We start from the raw sequence: 20,595 nt of genomic DNA, 5'->3' as shown, positions 1-20,595 counted from the left end.
GGTATATTCTATATCAGCACACATAGATTTTAGAAATGCCCACGACCCGCCCATTCCATGAGCATTGGCCACGCCAACTTTTTGGTTCTGCATCTTAGAATTTACGTGCAGAACTTTACAGAATACGCTTCACAAGTTCTCTGTGTAAATTCTAATGCCAATTAGTGTCAATAATTGTCTGTGAAGTGGCAATCATTGGCGCTGATTGGATTATTAAGATAATTAAATGCAACTCCGGTCACACTATATAGAATCTGGAGGAAAGAGTATATGAATAACTTGCAAAACTAAAAGTGGACAAAGCCAAGGAGCCAGATGAGGTACATCCAAAGATACTGAGGGAGCTCTGAATGGTTCTGGCAGGTCCTCTAAAGGATATGTTTAATAGACCTTTGTAGACAAAACAGGCTCCATGGGATTGTAGAAAGCAGATGTGGTCCAGAAAAGTAGTATCTATTCATCCACAGTTAGAAGATATTTCTTGAAGCATTATGACCCCTACAAATTATTGCCCAGTAGCCAACCTTCCATTTGTACCTAAGCTTGTGAAGAAAATTATTTCATCACAGCTAGAAGACTTCATTGGGAAAACAAATGTTCTTCATCCACATCAGATCAGATTTAGGAAACACCACAGTACAGAAACAGCTATAATTGGGTTACTGACATATATTCTGACCAACCTAGATCAAAATAATACTGCTCATTTGATTTTGTTACACCTTTTGGCAGGTTTGATCTCATTGATCATGAGCCCCTTTTGCATAGATTAGCCGATATTGAACTAACAGATTATGCCTTAGAGTGTTTTTGTTCTTATATGCAACAGCAAACTTTTTATGTTCAGTGGTAATCTACAGGGTTCAATACTTGCACCAACTTTAATATCTTTATGACTCCATTGGTTAGTTTCATTCAATTCCTAGAGCTTACTGCTTTCTTTTAAATGCAGATGATATAAAATATAGGTGAAGATTGATATTGGAAATTCCACAGAAATCACTGTTAAACTGATTTTTTTTTTTTTTTTTACTAAAGACTGAATTTTAATGTTTATCTATGAATGATGGTTGTTTCACAAATTAAAATTAAATCCAGAAAAAAAAATCGAAGATATTTGTTTTTAGAAAATTAAGTTATTCCTATTGTTCTACTATACCTACCAGGCTGTCAAATTTCAGCGGTTTCCTCCATTAAAAATTTGGGGGTCATTATTGATGCTAAATTAGACTTTAATTTGCATAAAATGTTTATTTATACTTTGTACGATTTGCTCAATAGATAAACGTTTGACCAAAAATCTACTGATATTTTAATACACTCACCAATCATAAGTCGACATGATTATTGTAATGCTTTGTGTCTGCTAGAGATTAGCTACAAAATTGTGCAATCAAGCTTTTTGTGGGAATGTATAAATTTTGTTAGGTAACACCACTCTTAAAAACAACATTGATTTCCAGTTTCATCAAGTATTCCATATAAGATATTGTCATTAACATTTAAGATCCTTCAATCAGACCAATCACTGTTTTTGTTTTGGGATTGTTTTGGTGTCGTCGTCGATGATACGCTGAAACCTTCTGCTCAGTGTGCTGCTGCGGCTAGGAAAGCGAATAGAATGTTGGGTGTTATTAGGAAGGGTATGGAGTCCAGGTGTGCGGATGTTATAATGCCGTTGTATCGCTCCATGGTGCGACCGCACCTGGAGTATTGTGTTCAGTACTGGTCTCCGTATCTCAAAAAAGATATAGTAGAATTGGAAAAGGTACAGCGAAGGGCGACGAAAATGATAGTGGGGATGGGACGACTTTCCTATGAAGAGAGGCTGAGAAGGCTAGGGCTTTTCAGCTTGGAGAAGAGACGGCTGAGGGGAGATATGATAGAAGTGTATAAAATAATGAGTGGAATGGATCGGGTGGATGTGAAGCGACTGTTCACGCTATCCAAAAATACTAGGACTAGAGGGCATGAGTTGAAGCTACAGTGTGGTAAATTTAAAACGAATCGGAGAAAATTTTTCTTCACCCAACGTGTAATTAGACTCTGGAATTCATTACCGGAGAACGTGGTACGGGCGGTTAGCTTGACGGAGTTTAAAAAGGGGTTAGATAGATTCCTAAAGGACAAGTCCATAGACCGCTATTAAATGGACTTGGAAAAATTCCGCATTTTTAGGTATAACTTGTCTGGAATGTTTTTACGTTTGGGGAGCGTGCCAGGTGCCCTTGACCTGGATTGGCCACTGTCGGTGACAGGATGCTGGGCTAGATGGACCTTTGGTCTTTCCCAGTATGGCACTACTTATGTACTTATATACTAATTTCAGGACATTATGGTCTTCCCAAAAGACCCTTCTAGAACAAAGAAAACTTTAAACTGCCATTATACAGTCACAGTTGTTATGTGTAACAATACCGGGGGATGCTATTTGAGCACAACCTCTATTAAGCTCACACTGAGTTTCAAAAGATTGTTTATTGTAAAAGCTCTTAATAGCCCACATATCTCAAAAATCCTATGCGGATAACACACATAATACAATTAACATAACATAAAACACTCAGCGAACATAAATAAAAAAATTATACCATCTCTTCATAATAACTCATCTGTGATAAACATATCTGATCCACTTGCAAAAGCATTGTTTAGTTTACTAAACCAAGTATTATTCAATTTACTAGAACAAAGGCCTATTGAAATAGAACTGTCTTTAACATTTTCTTAAATGAAGAACTTGATAAGACAATTTGTTCCAAGACTTAGGCACAGCTATATAAAAAGATTCTGATCTTAAATCATCAAGTTTAATCATACGGAAAGATGACACATCATACAAAAAGGCAATCAATGATCGTAAATACCGTACTGGTTGATGGCAAAAAATTATCTTGTACGCCAATAAAGACTGCCAAGGGGGAAAAAAACCCTCACAATTAGTCTTTTACACCTAATGACACGTCGGAGCTAAAAAAGAAATTTGGTTTTCACCAAAAACATTACAACAAATAACAGGCCTTATAAAAGAATATAGCACCTTAACTGGATTCTCCCCTCGTCGTTGACATCGGTTGCGTTCATGGATCTTTTCGGCAATGTCTTGTGCAAGTTGACAAGTGGCATCATACATCGACAGCCTGCACAAAAAAAATATTATTCATAATGCAAAAGAATGTTTCCAGATATTCACATATTTTTCAATAAAAGGAAATTAAAATGGCATCCTACAACTGAAGAAAAAGAAGGAACTCTGTGCAGTGCGCCTTACATTTAAGGCAATAGTACTAAGACTCCTAAATATTGTTATTATTGATATTTCCTGTTGGCTGGTTCTTGGCTAACTTCCTACCTTAATTCTTATTACGAGGCCATTCTAACTTTTGCTCCCAGTATGATTTCTTATACTTTTTTGGAATAAAAGACAAACCAGTTATGACCACATGTTTTAAATATCTTCTTCTCCAAGCTTACCCTTCACATGTTGGTGCTGTACTGCTAAGGCAATAAAAAGGGGTGCATGAAGATAAACAAAGCATCAGCTGGAGTGGAAGAAATGCCTAAAGGTTAAGTGCAGTGGCCTGAGAACCAGGGGATTGGGTTCAATTCCCCCTACCGATCCTTGCGATTCTGGGCAAGCCACTTTACCCTCTATTGCAAAAATAGGTATCTAATACAACATGTAAACCAGCTTGATTGTAACCATAGAAAGGTAGTACAGTGGGGGAAATAAGTATTTGATCCCTTGCTGATTTTGTAAGTTTGCCCACTGACAAAGACATGAGCAGCCCATAATTGAAGGGTAGGTTATTGGTAACAGTGAGAGATAGCACATCACAAATTAAATCCGGAAAATCACATTGTGGAAAGTATATGAATTTATTTGCATTCTGCAGAGGGAAATAAGTATTTGATCCCCCACCAACCAGTAAGAGATCTGGCCCCTACAGACCAGGTAGATGCTCCAAATCAACTCGTTACCTGCATGACAGACAGCTGTCGGCAATGGTCACCTGTATGAAAGACACCTGTCCACAGACTCAGTGAATCAGTCAGACTCTAACCTCTACAAAATGGCCAAGAGCAAGGAGCTGTCTAAGGATGTCAGGGACAAGATCATACACCTGCACAAGGCTGGAATGGGCTACAAAACCATCAGTAAGACGCTGGGCGAGAGGGAGACAACTGTTGGTGCCATAGTAAGAAAATGGAAGAAGTACAAAATGACTGTCAATCGACAAAGATCTGGGGCTCCACGCAAAATCTCACCTCGTGGGGTATCCTTGATCATGAGGAAGGTTAGAAATCAGCCTACAACTACAAGGGGGGAACTTGTCAATGATCTCAAGGCAGCTGGGACCACTGTCACCACGAAAACCATTGGTAACACATTACGACATAACGGATTGCAATCCTGCAGTGCCCGCAAGGTCCCCCTGCTCCGGAAGGCACATGTGACGGCCCGTCTGAAGTTTGCCAGTGAACACCTGGATGATGCCGAGAGTGATTGGGAGAAGGTGCTGTGGTCAGATGAGACAAAAATTGAGCTCTTTGGCATGAACTCAACTCGCCGTGTTTGGAGGAAGAGAAATGCTGCCTATGACCCAAAGAACACCGTCCCCACTGTCAAGCATGGAGGTGGAAATGTTATGTTTTGGGGGTGTTTCTCTGCTAAGGGCACAGGACTACTTCACCGCATCAATGGGAGAATGGATGGGGCCATGTACCGTACAATTCTGAGTGACAACCTCCTTCCCTCCGCCAGGGCCTTAAAAATGGGTCGTGGCTGGGTCTTCCAGCACGACAATGACCCAAAACATACAGCCAAGGCAACAAAGGAGTGGCTCAGGAAGAAGCACATTAGGGTCATGGAGTGGCCTAGCCAGTCACCAGACCTTAATCCCATTGAAAACTTATGGAGGGAGCTGAAGCTGCGAGTTGCCAAGCGACAGCCCAGAACTCTTAATGATTTAGAGATGATCTGCAAAGAGGAGTGGACCAAAATTCCTCCTGACATGTGTGCAAACCTCATCATCAACTACAGAAGACGTCTGACCGCTGTGCTTGCCAACAAGGGTTTTGCCACCAAGTATTAGGTCTTGTTTGCCAGAGGGATTAAATACTTATTTCCCTCTGCAGAATGCAAATAAATTCATATACTTTCCACAATGTGATTTTCCGGATTTAATTTGTGATGTGCTATCTCTCACTGTTACCAATAACCTACCCTTCAATTATGGGCTGCTCATGTCTTTGTCAGTGGGCAAACTTACAAAATCAGCAAGGGATCAAATACTTATTTCCCCCACTGTATATCAAATCCCATCCCCTTTCCTCATCTATAACGCTAGGAATGGCTGATAAGGAGTTCTATAACTTATAAAATCTCTACAGAAATATAATATTAAATCAGAATGTTTAAAAATTACCATTAGTGATTGTGGGGCCGATATTCAGACTGTGGGAGTTAGACAGACAACTCCCGCAGTCGGCACCGAGCCAGGCCATTTCTGGTGACTGGTATTGAATATCCAGTTTACTTTTGGCCGGTTTAAAAGATAACCGGCTAAGTAGATATTCAGACTTAGCCAGTTATCTTTAAACCAGTCAAAGATATCCCATGTTTTCATGTGGCCAAATATGGCCGCTAAACCGATTTAAAAACAATAGCCGGTTATACTACTACTTAACATTGGGCAATATAACCGGTTAGCTGCTAAACCGGGGATATTCAACGGCAGATAGTCAGTTATCACCAATTGAATATTGGCAGATAGCCAATTAAGCGCTATTTAACCAGTCAGCAGCTGTTCTGACCGGTTAAATAGCACTAATCGGGGGGGGGGGGGGGGGGGGAGTGTGTTTTAACGACTTATTGAACAAATATTTTGCTAACGACACTTTAACATTGTAAATGGTGCTGATAAAGACTAGCAAGACCTATCCAGTCTGCCCAACAAAGGTGTTTAGGGTTGTAACTTACACTCTTTGCAGGTTCCTCCCCCACCCCTTTGTTTTTTAGGGTTGTACCTGCCACTCAATACGGGTTACACTCCTCTTTGACTTTTTTTTGAAGTATGAAAGTCATTAAGATTTGTTTTGATTTCAGCCTTTTGGGAGCAATTTCTCTAAATGGGTTTGGAAACCACTGATCTAAAGGCTAGATATTCTAAGATGCATTTTCATGCATTTAACATTCTATTTATCATAGATCCCATTTGATAAAGTGGCATCTATTTACGAATGCCAAACATTAATGGCAGTAACGTGCAATAACATAGTACTGCACTTCAGTAAATGTTGCCTTAAGTCTGAACCTGAGCTAACAAAGAATGAAATGCCCAAGTTCACAGGAATGGTCAGCGAGACTCTGACTTTCCTAGTTTTCAGCTAGCTGCTCTAGCCATTAGACAGCTGCTCTACTCCATATTTTCGAACGCTTTGTGATGTTTACCAATGTTAGTCACAGTCCATGTTGATTGGGGAAAATTTTGTAGCGAGTTCTAATTCTGCTATCTTTCTGCACTTATCAATTAAAATCTTAACCACTTCAATAATGGCCAGCTTCTGTGAGCTACTGCAAAGTTACGATTTGTTTGTGGAAGATCTTGCTCAGTTAGACTGGATAGCAAGATCTCTTTGTCCCATCTATAAACTTTTTATGGTTCTAATCTGGGATAGATTTTCCAATACAAACATTAGCATGTCTATCTGTGAGAACTCTGGGGAATAAACAGACACACCCTCACCCTATGCATAAGCACTAATAGGTCTAATGCTATTTTCAGACTGATTTGTGCTTATACCTAAAACACTGAGTTGTTTTGCTGTTTCAGCATCACTTCTGATTGTCGTAAATGGAAAATTGTGCGAACTGGGAATATAAACATTTCTGGTTATGACATTCTGATCCTTCCTCACTATCAGCTTGCTCTGATATGGTGTAATTTTTTTTTAATCACATGCTGTCTTATGTCATTTTCTTTGTAAATATTGTAATTTTATTATTAAAAATGGTCTAAAACCTGTAACAATACATAAAACATCAAACACTGCTACTGTAAAATTTCTTTTTACACACCTGTGTGTTTCTGCAGCCTGCTCTGAGCTAAGATCTACCTTTTCAGGTTGGTACATGGTAAGGATGTGCACAGAGAAAATATCTGGTTTGTTCTGGGCATCTGGGCAATTTTCAGATTTCTTTAAATCCTGAATTTTGGGCATTTTTTTTTATCATTTGTTTCACACATTCATTTTTTTAAATAAAAAAGTTTGTTAATGCACATTAGAACTTTTTAATGAATGTCGATTGTACACACAATTTGTAGTTGATGAGCATAAAATTCTTTCTGTACACACTAAAGGCCCTGTTTACTAAAGTGCGCTAGCATTTTCAGTACGCACTAAAAACGCAAGCACGTCCTTAGCGTTGCTTAGTAAACAGGGCCCTAAAATTTTAAGGTGAGCTAATGAATACAGATCCGTAGAATATGCACTTCTTTTATGAGGCATTTTCTCTTGACCTGGTTGAAGTATAAATGATCATAAATTACTTTTGTTTGGTTTACCTTACGCCAAGCCCCCTCCCTGCCCGTCTTCAAGTCTTTGCTTAAAGCCCACCTCTTCAATGCTGCGTTTGGCACCTAACCCTTACCGTTCAGTGAATCCAGACTGCCCCTATCGGACCGACCGTTCACTTGTCTATTAAATTGTAAGCTCTTTGAGCAGGGACTGTCTCTCTTTGTTAAATTGTACAGCGCTGCATAACCCTAGTAGCACTCTAGAAATGTTAAGTAGTAGTAGTAGTAGTTAATACATTTTTAAATCAGAGTGGTTGTCATAGAAATTACATATTTAATTTCTTTTTAAAAATACAGTCCGAATGTTTAAATATGATCTTTTAGCGCCATATCCTTTTTCAACTCTGAATATATTTTAATTAAAACTCAATCTTCTTTTGACATTTTGTTTATCAACGTACAATGACATCACGGATGATATTAGAAAGTAATTAAGTCATGTTGAAAACTGAGATTTGTGACAGCAGTTTGTAAAAATTAAACATCTCTTAAATAGGATGAGGGATTCCTGTGTAATTTGGAGTTGGTGATACAAATAGATATTACTCTCTGCATGTAAAACTTTAATTCAGTACATGTTCGAGGTTATTATTGCAAAATATTTAGGGGGGGCTCACTTTTTTCCCGGACATAGTGTTGTTTATAGTTTAAGTCAGCAGTTAGTTTATAGTTTACGTTTTCAGTTACGTGCCTCCTTACACCACATCAACAGCAGGTGTAAATGCGGACATCTACATACGCTGCTCATCCTACTATATAGAGGCCGAACGAATTTTGGTTTCAGTTTCAGCCCTGAAACCAGCCTGAATTTCACATTCGGCCTCAATTTGATTTTGGTCGAAAATGTCAGTGCATTTCTGGCTGAAACCAAAACTTTGGGCTTTGTCACTCCCCCTAACCCTGGAGGAGCCATGTCCGTCCATCCCTCCATCTAGCCCTCCCTGAACAGGAAGGGCTGTGCCTCCCTCCTCCCCCCATCCCACAAAAGGAGGAGACCACGCCTAAGCCTACCTTAAACTCTGGCGAACTAATGGCCTACCCTTGGAAGGAATGATCTGTTGTGCTCGTTGTTGAAAATGGGTGCCGAGACCTTCACGAGACTGCAGTTGAAGGTCACAGCAGCCATTTTGAGGTTAAAATCGGCATAGGCAAGAACGATTTACAGTTGTTCCTGCCTATGCCAATTCCAATCTCAAAATGACTGCCACGACCTTCAGCAGCAGCCATTTTGACAGCAGAGATAGCAGGGACATGAGTGACTGCAGATTGCTCCTGCCCCAATTAGGCTACTAGACCACCTGGATTTAAGATAGATGGGGGGGGGAGGTATAGGGGTGGGAGGCTCTGCTTGGTAGCAGGGGGCAGGGCCAGGTAGGTTTCAGTTGTGGGTTTGGTTTCAGTTGAAACTGACTGGCGAATTTCAGCTGCAGATCGGTTTCAATTGGCCTCTATTATTATATAAACGTTTAACAGTAGTACTGCGAACACAGTCACAATAAAACAGTAAGTCTTGAGGGACCTATTCTCTTCCAATTGAAAGGAAATTCTGGCACAAGGGATGAAGGTGAAAGGAGATAAGCTCAAGTAACCTGAGGAAATACTTATTCACGGAAAGGGTAGTGAATTTGTGGAACGACATCCCGGTGGAAGTGTTGGAGACAAAAACAGTATATGAATTTAAGAGAGCTTGGGACAAGTACATAGGATCTCTAAGCGAGTGATAGGGAGAGTAGATGGCATGAATGAACAGACTAGATGGCATGAATGAACAGACTAGATATGCATTATGATCTTTATCTGCCTATATATTTTTTTCTTACACTTCACATTTATTTATTAGGATTTATGTGTTGCTTTTTTGAAGGAATTCACTCAAGGCGGTACAGCAAGAATAAGTCAAACATAAGCAATAGACGATTACAGCAGTAAAAATATTCAAACAACAATACAAAGTATGGCACAGTACATGCTTGATATCCGCATGGGGCCTAGCCAAGGCTTCAATGCGGTTTACAAAAACAAATTAAAAACTAGGGCACAGAAGAAAAAGAAAAAAAGAAGGAAAAGGGAGGTAATCAGAAAAATCAAGCAATAGGGCAGAGTTATGAAGGAGGGTCAAACGCAGGTCTGAAAAGGTGAGCTTTTAATGCCAGTCTGAAAGATGCAATGGTGGGTTGAACCCAGATCTGATGTGGGAGCTCATTCTAGAGTTTAGGACCTAACCAGCTAAACAAAGAATCTCAAGTACTGGCGAGATGGATACAACAGGGCAGTGGTAAGGAAAGAAGATTATTATCAGCCAATCTAAGACAACGTAAAAGAGAGTAGGGAATAAGATACCTGTTCAGATAGAGAGGGGCAGAAGGGGACTTAGATTTATATACCAACAGAAGAACCGTATGTGACTCTCATGTGAGTCACATAAGTTTGAGTGAATGACAAATAGGGGGTAATTTTATAAGGGGTCATATATTTTTAGGCCTGAAGTACGCACCTAACCAGGAGTTACTTTAAATCATTAACATGTTCTGGTAACATATGCATGTAAACGATCTCTTATAAAATCATAACCATCATAAAAGTAGGTTCATTACTTGATGGCACATACGTGGACATGCACATGGGCAAAATTTGGGTACTGTGCATAAGTACACATATAAATTATAAAATATTATAACTTAAAACACATCCTTGGTAACATTTAGTTGTAGCCATTTATACCAGTTCTAGGGTCGGTGTAAGTGACTGTACCTTAAAATGAGGTACATTGTTGGCCTCTTCTTTTTATAAAATACTAGTACAAGCTTAGCTAGGCACCCTGAAGAGTCCATGGAGTGCTTGGTGACATGAGGAGTCTTTCTGTTGTGGGGAGGGGGTATGAGGTTTGTTAGGTGGTATGCTGTGGGCATTTCCTTGTTTTATTTACACTTGTTGGATTACACTGTTTCTGTTTTGTTTCTGTTTTGTATACTCTTTCCTTCAATTGAAGGCTTTTGGGTTTGTATTGTTATCGTTACAAAATATTTAATACAAATTTATTGTTAAAAGAAAAAATACTAGTGCAAGCACCTACTTTTCTTTCTAAAACAGAAACCCTTTTATAAAATTGCCCTCATAGGGGTGTACTTCTAATCCAGGCATAGCATCATGATATTTTTTTTCTATGGGCATTTCTTTTTAATATGGTACTAACAAAGAGTGTTGCTAAATCAAATAAAAAGACCCTGGATCTTCTAGTTGTTTCACTCTCCTTCAGAGATGTTGCTGTGATAGTGACAGAGCTGTACAAAGTTTTGAATGAAGAATAAAGTTCAAATTACATTCTAAATGAGATAGTAAGTGCGGTATTCAAAACACATTCATAGGAAAGAGTATAGTTCTGTTCATGAAGCAGCAGTTCCTGCCACAAAAGGCAAAAAAATAAATCACTAATACCATGCTTGAATAATAAGGATACAAAAGCATACATACCCTATTATTATAAAGTTACTAGCGGAAATATCTGTTCTTCATCCAATGCCCCAAGAGTTTGAAGGGTTAAATCTTTCTGCTCAGAATTACTGTGAGTAGTGATAGTTGTTTGAAGGGTTGAATGATTATATAAAGTAAATAAGTATAAATCAGACCTACTGTCTTTCTATCCAGGAGCGAAGTTAAGAAATACAATACACAAACCCCCAGATTCTATACATGGCGACCAAAGTTGCGCACCTAAATTTGGCAATGCTGCCAAACTGTACGTGCAACTTAATTGGTCAAACTAATAGGCACCAATAATTGGCCACTAAGCAATTATTGGCAGTAATTGGCACTAATTAGATTTTACATGCGCAACTTTCTAAGCCTGTTCTGTAAAGTAGTACGTGTAAATTTTAATGTGATCTCAAAAGGGGGCATGGCCATAGGAGGGGCACGGGTGGGTAATGAGCATTTCTAGAAATTACGCACAGTCTATGTCTAAGTTAGGCGCAGGCATTTACAACAGGTTTTAGTTGGCGTAAATGGTAACGCCTAAATTCAGTCGTTGGTCTGGGCCTACATTATACAATAGCAACACATTTTTTTCTGTACCATATATCTAGTCCAAAAGTCAATTCTATACAGTAGTGCCTAAATGCAGATAAGGCATGCCTAACCCATGATAAAACAGTGGCACAAAGCTGCTTTGGCATGATAAAACTTAGGCGTTACAGCTTACACTAGGTCAATGGCAGGCAGCAGCAGGCACGCCTAAGTGTACCTTGCAATGAGCATATCTGATACTATTCTATAAGGTGCCCACATGGATAGATGGAACACCCATGCTCTGCCCACTAGTACAGCTCATCTATAACATGCCATGCAACTAGAACATCAATTTTATGAAATAGTGCCTAGCACATACATTCATAAACGTCACTTGTGCGCATAAGTGCGCCTATTCTATGAATTAGTGTGCATAACTGGCACCGTTTAGAAAACTGTCCTTTGCACGTCCCTTTAGAAAGTGACCCCTAAGCAGCATGACAATTTCTAACAATCTGTCTCAAAATCTAGCAAATCTGTTTACTGTTGATTAGTAACACAACTTTCCAAAAATAGAAAAAAGAACAGAGGGCAAGCTGGCTTTGTAAATTTCCATCCCGACTAAGAATGCAACAAAGAAAGTCAGTATAATTCAGAGACTTTACCAGCTAAACTCAGAAGCTGGCTGGGACATTTTCACCACACTGAGGGTGTAATTCTATAGCTGTGCAGCTCTATATATAAGTGCCGAGATCACCTGACTGGCACATATTCTATAAAGAATGTATAGAATACTAGCATATCCAGGTATATACACAAATAACTTAAAGAATAACTTAAAGAATACTATAAAAGATTCTATATATGGTACATGTCCTTTGTAATGCCTTTCGTAATGTAAGTAGTTATGATCACAATTTATAATACTGTTCCTACATTTCCTTGTTTTTACCATGTAAGATGCTTTCTTTTACTATGTAAGCCGCACTGGACCTGCTGTATGTGGGAAAGAGCAAGTACAAATGTAATAAAATAATTTTTTTTAAAATCAGCGCCGACTAAGCATATTCTATAATCGGCACCTAGAGTTAGGCGCCAATTACAGAATAAGCTTAATTTGATATTTCAGCAACTAAATCTGCACGCACCCATTTACACCCACTAAAACATGGCATAAATCCCAGCGCATAGATTTAGGTGTACTGGGCCATATTCTATAACTAGGCACCTAAATTGCAGAATGCCCACGAAAGTCCCATTTCCCCACCCATAACTATGCACCTTTTTGCCTGCGCGCGCTAGAAGTTCGGATCACGTCATTACAGAATACGCTTAGCGAGCTGTGCACCAAAATTCTAATCAGTTCCAATTAGTGCTCATTATTACTTGTTAAGTGCTGTTATCAGCGCCCTTTAGCTTGTTAAGCCAATTAAGTTACACGCGTAATTATAGGATCCAAGCCGATTTTGGCATCTAAATCTAAGTGCACTATATAGAAACCAGGGGATAACGTGTGCCATCTATGTTCCACCCAGACCCACTCATATTTATGCACAACTGCAAACTGTGCATTACTAGAAAAACGCATTTAGGTATAAAATAGCTCTTAGGCGGCAAACTGGCATATACAAACCTACATGACAGTATATTCCAATCATTTATGCATGTAACTGGTAAACAAATGTTAGGGCCTACTTGTATAGAATTACCCCGACCGACTACATTTTCCTGCGCAAATTCACAGGGGGGCACAAATTTAGTTGGTGGAAAAACGGGTGGCTCTAGAGACATTTCTGGGTTGGGTTTATGATTTAGCCAATCAGCACAGATTTTCACTGCTAACTACATAACTTTAGCTTGGCAGCTCTGGTTGCACAAATAGCTGTCCCAAATCTAAAGGGGAAAATTTTGTCTAGAAATATTTAGAAGAGGATTCTCAGTCGCAATTAGATACAACTGAGGCTAAAAAAGATGCTGGTAAAAGTACTCGGGTATATATGCCACACAGCAGTTTTCTAAAAATTGATCCGTTAATGAACATCTTCCCTAGAATTAAATTTGCTCCCAAGCTTTTAGATTACATCAGGAATAGGATGTGCTGGATAGGGCTTCGATGGCTCCAGTATTTTATAGTTTATTAAAAACTTATTATAATATTTGGTTTTGTTCAAGATCACAGTGGTGTACAAAACAATTCAAAATATAAAAGAAAAGAACTTTAAAATTTTAAAGAAAAGCCCATGCATACGAGACCGTTCATACATAAAAACAGTGAAAGAAGTTTTTAAAAATGGTTAAAAGAAATAGTCAACCAGACAACAAAACTGCTAATCCCCAGGGAGGGCAATGTCAAAAGCAACCACAAAGTAATGAGCCTTAAGTAAACATTTAAAATACCTCAATGACTTCTCTTCCCCCACAAGGTTTGGGGAAACACACTCCACAGGAAAGGAGCCAAATTTAAAAAAGAAAAAAGGCCCGGTTCCTAACAGAAGCCAAGCAAGCCCTGTCCAAAGGAGGAACAGTTAATTTAGATGCAGTCATAGACCGCAATACCCTTTCTAGGCACATAAGGGGTAAGTAATCCTGCAAATAGTTTAAAGGTAAAGACAATGCCGGGCAAGCTTCTACGGTCTGTGTCCACTTTGCAGTATATGGTAAGATGGATCAGAAGAGGCTGCAGTGGACTTTGACAGTAGCTGGGACATAAGAACAGTGCCAGGTGGACTTCGGTCTATGTCCCAAAAATGGCAATGAAAGATCAGGATCAAGTATACTTATTTTATACCACTTTCATTGTTGGTTTAATCATGAATTGATGAGTGTGACTGCTGGGCAAGCTGGATAGCCCATTCAAGTCTTTACCATCATCTACTATAATTTCTGATGATTTTTTCAAATTCTTTTTAGGCAAAGATTGTATTTTAGCTGTGTTATGTGATTTGTTTTATATATATTACTGTTTCAATACTTTGTCATTTACTTTGTATTGATTTTATTGAGTTATAAGTGTTAAAACTTAATTGCAATACAAAATATATTTAATTATTTTTTTGTTTAATTGTACATCACTTAGAATTTTGGATTGAGGAATTAAATTAAAAAGTTTATAAATTAGTATTTCTGAAAGTTTCTGAAGAAATCTAAATAAAAATATTAGCACATTTATCTGGAAAGGAAAAAAGCCAGAATTGCAAGAAATTCACTGCAATGATACTATAGTCCTCTGAGAAACCGACAGTCGCAGTTTAGCTGACTCACTCAGAGCATGTTCCAGATTTCTTCAGCTGGCAGGGCTTGGGGATCCCTTCTAGCTACATGAGTGGTTCCCAAACTGTGCACAGCAGTTAACTCTCAGGGGCGCAGTGATATATTTTCCCAACCTCCCTCACGAAGCCACCCAAACCGCTACTGCTGCTTCTCTAGATGAGCAGCAGCAGTGACAAAACAAGCTGCAGCCACGCAGGGCCAGACTCTTCATACATGTGGCTGACGATGCTGCCCCCTCAATTCACTTCCTGTTCTGGGGCCCTGCTGGCAACCGCGTGTACGGAGAGTGATGTCCTGTGTGGCTGCGGCATGTTTTGCCGCTGATGCGGCTCATCTAGAGAAGCCGCAGCGGCAGGGATGGATGTGTGTGGGGCAGCAAGGACAGATGCTGGATGGGGGGGGGGGGGAGAAACAGAGGGAGGCTTAGGCTGGATGGAAGGGAGCATGAGAAAGAGCAGAGGCTGGATGAAAGTAGGGAGAGAGGAATGGCAGAGGCTGGATAGAAGGGGGACATGCATAAAAATACAGGTGTTGGTGGCTGAAGCTTGCCACCGATTTGCTTGCTGCGCTCTTAGTCCTTTTTGGATGCTCTTACTCCTTGTTTGCATTGGTCATTTGGAATTTCTTCTGCTTTCACCCCTTCATTTTGTGCTTGCTTCTTTTGTGGAAGCTGTGGACCCCCCCCCCCCCCTTTTTTTTACTTTCCCCAGACATGCATTTCGCCAAATTTTCAATGGCAGCAAAATGGGACAGTTAACTAACCAACCCATTTATATCTCCTTTTCCCTCATTTACCCCGGTTCAAACTGTAACCTTTCCTCCCCCCATCATCCTTATGTATCTCATCTTATGCTGTTCTTTATTTAAATATACAGTCCCATATTGTTTTTGCTCCCTTTTTCACTTCTAGTTTTGAGTCTGTAAACCACTTAGATTTTATTTGAAAACTAGTAAAAAAGCCCCGTTTCTGATGCTAATCAAACGGGGGCTAGCAAGGTTTTCTTCAGAGTGTGCATGTGAGAGTGTGTGTCCCTGCCCTCTCTACCTCCCCCTCCAGTCCTTCAGTGTTGTTTCCTGCTGTTCTGTGTTTGTGTTACAGAGAGAGTGAGGGCATCTCTCTCCCCTCCCCCCTCTGAGTCCTTCACTGTTTCGTGGGATTTCGTGCTGTGCTGTTTTCCTTCACTCATGGGGAAACCGGATATCTCTGGCGCTTCACACTTCCGGCTGGAGGCTTCAGTGGTGCCTTTTATATATATAGATTTATATATATAGATGTGGACTATATAAAACTGAACCTTGAACTTTGAACCATTTAACAATTAATGCACGAAATAAAATGTGACAGTCACTCAAATGGGGGATAAGGTTTGCATATTCAGATATTCTGGAGAGCAGAATGACTTCTTTGGACATAAGGATTCAGACTACACGAACGCAATATTTTGACAGTTTTTCTTTTCTTGAACTACTTTGTTCTCTCATCCAAATAATTTGCCTCTCTTTTTCATACTTGAGATACCTCATACTATCCAGCTTATAATCGAAAGACAAAAACGCCTATATTGCGACCTAAATCGGGAGATAGGCGTTTATCTCCCAAAAACGAATAACGCGGTATAATCGAAAGCCGAACTTGGACGTTTTCAACTGCACTCCATCGCGGAAGCGTACAAAGTTGACGGGGCGTGTCGAAGGCGTGGTGAAGGCGGAACTGGGGCGTGGTTATCGGCCGATCAGAGATGGGCACCTTTCGCCGATAATGGAAAAAAAATATGCGTTTTTAGCGAGAATTTAGGGCACTTTTCCTGGACCCTGTTTGTCCATGAATAAGGCCCCAAAAAGTGCCCTAAATGACCAGATAACCACTGGAGGGAATCGGGGATGACCTCCCCTGACTCCCCCAGTGGTCACAAACCCCCTCCCACCACAAAATATGCCGTTTCACAACTGTTTATTTTCACCCTCAAATGTCATACCCACCTCCCTGGCAGCAGTATGCAGGTCACTGGAGCAGTTATTAGGGGGTGCAGTGGACTTCAGGCAGGTGGACCCAGGCCCATCCCTCCCCTACCTGTTACAATTGTGCTGCTTAATGCTTATTAGTCGTCCAACCCCCCAAACCCACTGTACCCACATGTAGGTGCCCCCCCTTCACCTCTTAGGGCTATAGTAATGGTGTAGACTTGTGGGCAGTGGGTTTTGAGGGGGATTTGGGGGGCTCAACACACAAGGGAAGGGTGCTATGCACCTGGGAGCTCTTTTACCTTTTTTTTTTTGTTTTTGTAAAAGTGCCCCCTAGGGTGCCCGGTTGATGTCCTGGCATGTGAGGGGGGACAGTGCACTACGAATCCTGGCCCCTTCCACAAACAAATGCCTTGGATTTATTCATTTTTGAGCTGGGCGCTTTCATTTTTCATTATCGCTGAAAAACAAAAACGCCCAGCTCACAAATTGTCGAATAAAACATGGACGTCTATTTTTTTCAAAAATACGGTTCGGTCCGCCCCTTCATGGACCCGTTCTCGGAGATAAACGCCCATGGAGATAGACGTTTTCGTTCAATTATGCCCCTCTATATACGCTATACGTTTGAAAGATTCTTTAACACTTCTATATCCTTCAGTGAGAGTACTGAAAAGCAGAAGAAAAAAATATCATAATGCAACATTTGTATTCCAAGAAGCTAGATGCTGGAATGTCCTTCCTTTATTCGTTAAATATAAACAGTGTTATCCGAGATGCAAGAAATTTTTCAAAAGTGTCTTGTTTAGTAAATTCTTAAATTAGTTTTTAACTTCGATTTGCTGTAGTTTCACTAGAACTGGATAGTATTTCTTTAATGTTATCCGCACAGAATCTAACAGGTGTGAAGCAGAATATAAATATTTCATTGATTGTACTGTAGGGAGGGTTATTTGTTAAACTGTACTGAGCACTGCGGCCTATTGAGACTTGTTCATTTGCTGTTATTATATTTGAGACTCAATTTTAAAAAAACATCTAAACAAACGGCAAGAGTTTAGGCAATGAATTATCTTTCAAATATTTTGAAGACTTGTGTTGCTGTAAGAAGGTTCGTCTTTGTCCTCTTCTCCTAACCAATGTATTTGGAAACAAAGGTTGGCAGTCCCTCTTGCTTTCATTACAGCAAATATTTATTGGCTGTGTGGGGTCTGAGATTTGTTTTTAGTGGAATCAAAATCTGTATGTACTATCTAAACCTTTCTGTGAGCACAGTCATTTCATTCTATTGAAAACACACAAAAATATGAATAACTTACATGGTTCACTACAATTGCCGCATAGTGACATTTGTTTTCACAATATACAAACATGGAATGGAATACAGAAAAAACTAATAGAAATTCTTGTACCATTAATATTTAAGAGTACTTTTATCAAAGTCTAAACCAATCTAAACCACTTTTATTTATTCACCAAGCAAAGGATTATCAGATTATTTCCAGATACTTAAAGCCAGGAAAATTCATTTCAGCAAGTGAGCCACTGTGACTGTATATAAAATCGATGCAATAAAAATGGGAAAAAGTAACTGAATTTAAAATATAGACTAAACTTCATTCCCTCCGCAATCTTATATCCCCTCCCCATGGCACCACAGCTGAGTACCAATAAGACTCTCAGTGTATTCAAGATCTAACACAGTGTTTTTCAATGAAACACCCAGGCATAAGTGACAGCCCCTGGAGATCTCTGAGGCGGCCCCTATCATCTTTCTGGGGGGGGAGGGGAGTTCCTAATCTTCTCTGCATCTTTACCCAAGCTCATGACTGAAAAAAGGAAGTGGAAGGGGAGAAGAGCTACATGCATGAAGGTGAAGGCATAGACCAAGAGAAGGAATTTGGAAATGCACACCTCCTTGAGGATACCCTCAATGAAAAGTTTGAAGGCAGGCTGGTGAGCATGGATGTTATCGACACACAATGGTCAGAAGTGTCTTGGCCCTGCATGGGAAGATATTCGGCAGCTCTCCTTCATCTCTTTTAGATCCAAAGGGGCTCTGACTTAAAAAAATTACTGAAGACCTCTGATCTAACACACACACAAATACACAGTCATGCACTTTGAAAACATTCCAAGGAAGCAGGCGTTGAGATAAAAGGTTAGACAACCACCACACAGGAGAACAGCCTGAAGGGGATCGAATCCAGTGACCTCAAGGTCGCTATATGGCAAAGCTAGTGGAATACCATAGTATACTATAAGCAGAAAAAGGAGGTGGTAAAACCTTTATACAAATCATCACAGAAGTTTCGCCTTGAATTCTAGGTTCAGTTCTAGATGCCACATCTCCAAACATTAGGAGCAGAGTAACTGTAAAGAAGAGAGCAGAGCACCCGAGAGCCAAGGCCTTAATCTTCCAAGGGAAGGTTTCAAAATGGTGAAGTCATCTGGCTGCACCATTCTGAACAAATGGGATGTACCCAAGCAGAACTACTGGGCAGGGGAAGATAAAACCCCCTTGAGGACAGCTCTGCCCAAGTCTGAGGGAGCCCTGGTAAGCACATCCACTCTTCACAAAACTGGATCACAAATGCTTCATAAATGAATGCAGCGACAATCATGTTGCTGCCCTACAGCTCTCTTCCAGGGTGACCTGTGGGCCTCTGCCTATGAGGTTACCTGAGCTCTTGTCGAGTGGGCTCTCAAACCCAGAGGCACCAGCTGATTCTTGTCCACATATACCCCCATCTTGCAATAAAGACCCTGGATGCCGTCTGGTCCTTATGAGGGCCACGGAACAGAATGAAGAGATGATTGAACACATGAAACTCATTTGTCTGCTCCAAGTTGTGGAGCAACGTCCTACGGACGTCTACTTGTGGAGCTTATGAGCAGAAGGCCTGGAACCCTCCTCCTGAAAGGAGAGCAAACAGACTCTTGGTTGGTGTGGAACAAAGAGACCACCTTGGAAAGAAAAGAGGGAATCATAGGGATGGTCACTGAGTCCTCTGAAAAGGAAAGGAACGTGTCTCGACAAAACAACGCTTGCAATTCTGAGACTCTCCAGGCTTAAATGACCAATACAAGGAAAACCACCTTGAGTGTGAGGTCCATGAATAAAACACTCCATAAGGGTTCAAAAGGAGGTCCCAGGAAGAAAAGGTGGAGCACACCAGAGGTCACATGTGAACAACCCCCTTCAGAAACCAGGCCACTTCCTCATGCACTGCTGGGGAAAGGTTGTTAACTCTGCCCCAAAAACTGGAAAGGGAAGCCACCCAAACCTTCAAGGAATTCAGGGCCAGACCCTGATCCAGGCCTTACTGCAAGAAACCTAAGACATTCGGAATCTTGCAAGTTCACTGGAAAAGCCTTGCTTTTCTCAACTTCCATCTGCTGGTAGAAGGGGATAACCCTACTTGTTTAGAATGGTGCAGCCAGAAAAGGAAGTATAGTTTGTAAGGATCAAAAATGAGTAGGATTTCAACGGGGGCCTCTTAAGCAAAACCTTCAGTGCAGGGCAAGTCGAGGTGCCAAACGGAAGGAGCCTGATGCCAGAACAATAAACCATACTGGGTCTCCAGCTTTCATTGTTGGGAGACAAGAAGTTGCTCCTGACAACTTGAAGACTATTTGGCCCAACATTTTAAACTGAAATTTTGCCCCTACCTCTGCACTAAAACAAAAACATTCTCTATATTTGAAACCCAGACAATCTAGCCTGCCTACTTATACTCTGACAGGGTCCTGTTTCTCCTTCCTATCACCAGTCTTG

At 40.4% G+C, this 20,595-nt stretch overlaps 1 protein-coding gene across 2 annotated transcripts in view; it reads right to left on the bottom strand.

Annotated features, from left to right (window-relative positions):
• Positions 1 to 20,595, bottom strand: part of STX8 (syntaxin 8) — a 287,100-nt gene that overhangs the window by 246,280 nt on the left and 20,225 nt on the right. For both annotated transcript variants that reach the window (XM_030208103.1, XM_030208102.1), the window contains exon 2: positions 3,041 to 3,140. In XM_030208103.1, coding sequence (XP_030063963.1) covers positions 3,041 to 3,140 — 100 coding nt within the window. The remainder of the gene's footprint in view (positions 1 to 3,040; positions 3,141 to 20,595) is intronic.

The sequence above is a fragment of the Microcaecilia unicolor genome, chromosome 6, assembly GCF_901765095.1.
Source record: "Microcaecilia unicolor chromosome 6, aMicUni1.1, whole genome shotgun sequence".
In the NCBI taxonomy this organism is placed as follows: Eukaryota; Metazoa; Chordata; class Amphibia; order Gymnophiona; family Siphonopidae; genus Microcaecilia; species Microcaecilia unicolor.
This window is presented reverse-complemented; position numbering and strand designations above follow the sequence as displayed.